We start from the raw sequence: 6,949 nt of genomic DNA on the forward strand, positions 1-6,949 counted from the left end.
CACACATTTTGACTCTGATCTCCAGCATCTGTAGTCCTCACTTTCTCCTTCAGGGGTTGGGGTTTTGCAATACCTGCACCTCAATGTGTGGGGACTGGTGATGCTTATCTGTAACAGTCCCACTCGTACCCTGGAACCTGTATTGTCCAATTCTTCTTCATGTTCATCTTATTTTAATAATCGCAATCTTGATATCTGTATTTATGCTACAATTTTATTTATCAGTCTCAGGCTTCTTTGTCATTTCCATTCCAGGTTGGAGCAGCTCATATTGTCAAACACTGGGTTAACCTCACTTCATTTCAATGATGTTCAACAAGGTATATGAATATTAATGAAAACAATATATCTATGTTTTTATCCCCTTTCGTCACTGGCCATGACATCTCATGCTCGCAGCCTCCTCGACCTTTTAGCATTATCAGATTTTCCTCTGTGAATCTCAACACTTTAGTCTTATCGAGTTGTGCAGCTTTTCAACACTCATCTATTTGGTACCAGATAATGGTTAAGAGCAAGAACATTGGTCAAATCTTAGCTTGTATGGGAGATCATCAAACACTGTAGAGTATTTCTTAATCAAGTCACTGGGAAGCTTCAGGTTAATTTATGCATTGGGTATTTTTCTCCTCTGCATGACCTTCTGCAATGCTGTGTATCCTATCTAGTTACTTTGCCCTCTGCATTGGCATTTGGAGAGCTGTTTCTTATTGATCTGCTATAACCTGCTGTGGAATTACACTGAAAATTCAATCGGACAAAATCTTGATGTAGCCTTCTTGCAGGTATACTGATGATTACATAATTGCAGGGATTTGTAAATTTATGCAGACAGTTGGTTCAAAGGGTATTGTGGATATGTTTTTCTTAAATCTGATTGTTTTAATCTTGTAGTTGTTTTAATATTTCCTCTTGTGAAGTAGTGGAAGAATTCAGAGACTAATGAACAGTCTGACAGGCTACAATTTAAATGACCCTTTCGCAACTGTAGCCATCTTTATACCAAATTTAGGTTAGTTAATTCTATCAGAATGATTTTATAGAGCTTCACAATGGTGGTGTATCTTTCTGTAAAGAAGCACAGTTTATAAAGATTAGGCTCCAATGCTAGCTATCGCTGCCGGATTATCAGAAATAGAATGCCCACATCCAATTATTTCTTTGCACGAATCCCTTTTCCTACACTCTGCCATGGGATGGGATGAGGAATGGTTTGACTTTTAACACAGCAGTGTCAGAAGTTTCAAATCTATGGTGAGAACCCCTCCTATAGTTTGGCAACACTCGACCTGAGGAATGCCAGCAGGGGAACAATCCAGATGTTCATCCTTCATTGAGTGGGTATGGAATCCAAAACAGGATTGATTCTCATGAACTGCAACTCAGTGCCATGTAGGTACATGGAGAGTGCAGTTAGGCACGAACTTGCTGTAATTTAATTGGAGTCTTTTTAGTTGACAAATGTGAAAAATATCCTTTCCTGAGTGTTCACTTTTTTTTTGTTTATTCTCTTTCAGATGGTAAAACAGCAATGTTTCCAAAACTAAAATTCTTAGCAATTGACAAGAACCAAATCTCAGAGGTAAATCTATTTCAAGGAATTTAATTCCATGAAACAATATTAGGAGTGGAAGTAAATATGCTTGCATTCACACTAATGCTGCTAGTTTCTGTCAGTTTTCTTTACAGTGTTCGTCCAGTTCACTTGAAAGATGTTTTCAAAAATAGTTAGGAATTAGCATAACTGCATGATGACTAGTGATGTTTGTTAAAATTTTTTCTCAACTTTTCCACATTTTTTCCCGCAAGTAACACTTCCCTGTGTGGTATAGCCCTTAAGGATTAGCCCCAAGTACCTGTTTTTTCAAACCTAAAATCAGTTTGTGTGTGTGTGTGTTTATTGGAGAGTGTTTGTTTTACTTCACTTCTCTAGGACTAAACATACAAAGTCTCCATATTTGGTTCAGTGAGTAAAAGTATTTCCTGCTCAGTCAGAAGTTTTGAATGCTGCACTGTCAGATGTCTTTCAGATGAGATTTTAATGCAAGGCCATGTCTGTCCTCTAGAGTGAATGTAAAAGACTCTTTGGCTGCTATTTTGAAGATGCATAGGTCATTTCTCCTGGGTCTCCTCTTCCCTCAATCAGCATCACTGAAGCAAAGAAAAGGACCTTGCCTTGCCGCAGTGCTGTTTGTGGGAATACATTCGGTACAAATTAGCTGCTGTATTTTCTACTTGCAACACTAAACTTTAAAAGTACAGAAATTCATTGTTTCTAAAGTGTTCAGGGATATCTTGATTTTGAACGATGTCATATAATGAAAGCTTGCCCTTCTGTTCTTTTCCTGGTAGTCATACAGTCAACTATTCCAGCACAGCATCTTAGTTCACTGCAAATAGACAGCCCTGCAGCAGTTCTGCTCATAACTAACTTAATGTTGAGTAACTGGAATATTTAGAATTGAAGTTTGGAAGTTTATTGTGCTTCATCTGTGGAGTTGATAATTGAGCTATCAGCTTGTTTCTGTAGCCCTGCAGACACATCAATCAGAATTCTTGGCAGCTTGCTTCAGTTAGTTGAAGTGATTTACTCCTTTGAGATCTTGTTTGTCGGTTTAATGATGCCTTTCTCAAAGCGCTTGATACCTGTCATTGCTATTTATGCACTACTAACACCTCACAGAAATGGTTGGTCAGGGAATGTACAAATTTGATAGGGTGATGAGCAGGAAGGGTGTGGATTGTTAATCAGAGCCTAAAGGTGTACTACTAATTTATTAAAGTTGACTTCTCCCTCTCTGCACCACTTGGTTCAGTCAGGCTTTGTCTGTACAGAATGTACCAGGCTGTAATTGTACTGCTCAGTGGGACATTCTGGGCTAATCTGAGATCTGCCAATCAAATCTTCCAGAAGGTTCTGCAGTAGACTGCAGCTACATTCCTGATGGGATTGCTATCTGTTTTTCAGTTTCATCAACTAGTACTTTTAGCTGCTTGAAGCTGTATGCATACAGCAAAAAGCATTGAATAGTGCTTTAGGGCCATTTGTCAACTACAATGCAAAGCTGGATTTTAGCAATCCTGCTATAACATGACTAAATGTTAATGATTTCATTGACAGACTTAAGAATTTTGAATTTAATCAGTTAGAGATGATGTTTGAGCTCATAATAGGTCTACAGTATACCTATAATGACAACTTGTTATGATAGAGCATCTTGAACACGCTGAATTGTTTTAGATCTTCACAGGAGAATAAAAAATCTTTGATATTAAGCCAAAGAGTGAGACTTTAAAATAGTCGGTAGGCTTTAAGGAGTGTATCTTAAACAGAGAGAGAAAGGCTGAAAAGCACAGAAAATGTCAATCTAGCTGTTGTCATTATAACACTGAGCTTAAAAGACAATGTTCAAGAGATCTGGTGTTTTAAATATGATGTACAGAGAATAGATGGTTTAACATTTGTTCGTCAAGGTAACCTCATGCAACCTTATGTTACCTGGAGCTATGTTCTTAACACTATGCTGACTGTAATAATATTTCTTATATTATTCATTTATTTATTTTATATTAAATTTGGTACATTATCTCTCTTGTTAAGTCTGATTAATGACATCAGCATGATAATTAATAGCTGTCATTCTAAACTATAACCTTAACTGGCAATTGACTCCATTGTTCATTTCAAGAATACTATACAATAAACGGTATGTAAACCTAAAATAGAGAACACAGGTACAGTTTAGCAGCAGCATCATAGGTTTCACATTCCTTTTACATTTCTTCAGCCCTTGACCGGTGTCAAGGGCCAATGATGACGAGGTGAAGAGTGTGATGGGGTCAGTTTCTATACTTACGATAGCTCATTTCCTCTGACCACCCTCGTATGAGACTGCTTTGTTGGCCTAAACTTTTCTCTCTGACAACTCACAACAAATGAAACTAGTCAACTAAGTATATAAAATTATATAGAAACTACAGTGCCATAACAAACCATTCCAACCAATAGGTGCATATTGGGATTTGTGCTCGAATTGAACCTCCTCCCACCCTATTACATTTCACCTTTTAACACACTCTTCCATTCCTTTCTGCTGAATGTATTTATCTAGGTCTCCTTAAATCTATCCACATCAACTATTCCATGTGTGGTAGCGAGGTCAACATTCTCATCACTCCCTCAGTAGAGAAGTTTCTCTTGAATTTCCTCAAAAATCTTCTCTCAAAAAAATCTTTTATCTGCCATGTTTCTTTCTTGCCAGTTAATCAAAAGACAAAAGTTTCTCACAAAATAAAGACCAAAATCGTTAATTGCTACATAAGATTATATAACTCATAGAAATGATCATAGAATCCCTACAGTGTGGAAACAAGCCCTCCAGCCCAACAAGTCCACACAGACTATCCGAAAAGCAACCCACCCACACTCATTCCTCTACTCTATTACTCTACATTTACCGTGACTAATGCACCTAAACTACAGATACCCTGAACACTTCAGGCAATTTAGCATGGCCAACTCCCCTAACCTGCACATCTTTGGATTGTGGGAGGAAACTGGAGCACCTGGAGGAAACTCACGCAGACACGTGCGTGATAAGGTGGTATCTTATCACCACAGTTAGTGGCAACTAGGAATTGACGGTATGTGTTGATATGGTGACCTTGTTAATGGCATCCATATCCAAATAAAGCTTTAAAACCATACTACCAAAGCACATCTGTGTAATATGCTGAAAGATTAGAGAACCAGAGAACCATGCATTGATATTCACTGTATAATCTTAGAAGATAGCTTTACAGAACTTAGATAACGGTCCAATCTTGAATTAAAATGTTCCCCTAGATATTTACAAAAAATTGCACCACAAAAACCATCATCCTGCATAGCACACAATATTGATAATAAAAACAACTCTATGTTTATGTTCAATCCAGAGAGGAAAAAGGGTTTGAAATTCTGCACTGTGCACCAATAACAAAATGCAATAAACAGAATGTGACAGTAGGACAGCAGAAGCTCTAAGGCTACCATCTGGAGAACAATGTAAGGAAAGGATAGTCAACTGTAACGAGAACTTTTAGCAGTATGAAAAAAAAAATGGAGTGTCTGCCAAACTGATAATTTTCTAGCATGAATACAGCTTGTAGTCCTTTGCAAATACCAGCATAACAATGCTTTAATTCTATCCAAGAATGAATAGATTAGATTCCCTGCAGAGTGGAAACAGGCCTTCGGCCCAATAAATCCACACCGACCCTCCGAAGAGTAACCCACCCAGACCCATTTCCCTCTGACTTAATGCACCTAACACTATGGGCAACTTAGCAGGGCCAATTCACCTGACCTGCACATCTTTGGATTGTGGGAGGAAACCGGAGCACCTGGAGGAAACCCACACAGACACGGGGAGAATGTGCAAACTCCACACAGACAGTCACCCAAGACTGGAATTGAACCTGGGACCCTGGTGCTGTGAAGCAGCAGTGCTAACCACCGAGCCACCAGAACAGAAACTTGTGTTTTGACTATTTTCTGTCCTGAACACGCTACTGGTGTGGTTAATTGGCACCAAAATATTTATAACTAACCAATAGCAAGATTAATTGTTTCATTACTTCGTAAAGTTCAGGAACAAAATGAGTGGACAAAGAGCAAGTTAAAGGGAATGAGGAAGAATGACTAGAAACTTGGTTGAAAAATAGGCTATTTCAGACGTTTTTGAAGTTAGTCTGAATTGTTAGTTTTGGTCCAAGCTAGTTGAAACTAGATAGTTAACATCTGAAACATTCAACAACAAAGCATAGTTCCTATGTAGTAAATATTTTTTACGACAGACAACAATAAAATGAAGATGTGATAATTGAACAAAAACACTTAGGAGTTAATCATGGGTTTTAATTATAAGGCCCTCCAAGTGTACAAAGCAAAAGAAAGAAAAAACTTTGGCACATGTCCCACTTTATACATTGCTCAACAGCTCAAATTTCTAAGATAATCAACACTGAGAAACATAATCTGTGAAGGTTACATCATTGGCAGCATAACCACATTAGATGTTGACTAAAGTGTTAATTGCAAATTCCACATCAATTATAAGAATCATGACACAATCTTAGAAGACTTGAGCCAAGCTAGACCACTTAGAATGCAATACATACATCCCTTGTTGCATTATTGACTGACAGCATCTGTATGCAATCAGCCACCAATTTAATTTATTGTCGATATTTTACTTGAAAATACTGCTGATCATGTCCTGAATATACCACTCCCCACCTTTTTCCTCTACTACATTGATGACTGGATTGGCACCACTTCGTGCTCCCACGAGGAGGGTGAGCAGTTCGTCAACTTCACCGACACATTCCACCCCGACCTTAAATTCACCTGGACCACCTCAGACACCTCCATCCCCTTCCTAGGCCTCTTCAACTCCGTCAATGGTAATAGACTCAACACTGACATTTGCTACAAACCCATCGACTCCCACAGCTACCTGGATTACACCTCCTCCCACCCTGCCTCTTGCAAAAATGCTATCCTTTATTCTCAGTTCCTCTGTCTCCGCCGCAACTCCTCCCAGGAGGACCGGTTCCACCACAGAACACGCCAGATGGCCTCCTTCTTTAAAGACCGCAGTTTCCACTCCCAATTGGTTGATGATGCCCTCCAGCACATCTCATCCACTTCCCGTACTTTCCTCCTTGAACCCCACCCCTCCAACTGCATCAAGGACAGATCTCACATGGTCCTGACCTTCCACCCCATCAACCTCCATATACATCGCATCATCCTCCGTCATTTCTACAAATGGATTCCACCACCAGAGATGTATTTCCCTCCCCACCCCTATCCACTTTCCGTAAAGACCGTTCCCTCTGCGACCGAATCAACACAGACATCTACTACAAACCAACCGACTCCCACAGCTACCTGGACTACACC

The 6,949-nt window shown here is 39.2% G+C and overlaps 1 protein-coding gene across 2 annotated transcripts in view; it reads left to right on the plus strand.

Annotated features, from left to right (window-relative positions):
- The window catches only part of tbce (tubulin folding cofactor E), a 61,580-nt gene that overhangs the window by 35,053 nt on the left and 19,578 nt on the right, over positions 1-6,949 (plus strand). For both annotated transcript variants that reach the window (XM_043679874.1, XM_043679864.1), the window contains exons 10-11: positions 256-320; positions 1,518-1,582. In XM_043679874.1, the coding sequence (XP_043535809.1) occupies positions 256-320; positions 1,518-1,582 (130 nt within the window). The remainder of the gene's footprint in view (positions 1-255; positions 321-1,517; positions 1,583-6,949) is intronic.

The sequence above is a fragment of the Chiloscyllium plagiosum genome, chromosome 3 (genome assembly GCF_004010195.1).
Source record: "Chiloscyllium plagiosum isolate BGI_BamShark_2017 chromosome 3, ASM401019v2, whole genome shotgun sequence".
NCBI lineage: Eukaryota > Metazoa > Chordata > Chondrichthyes > Orectolobiformes > Hemiscylliidae > Chiloscyllium > Chiloscyllium plagiosum.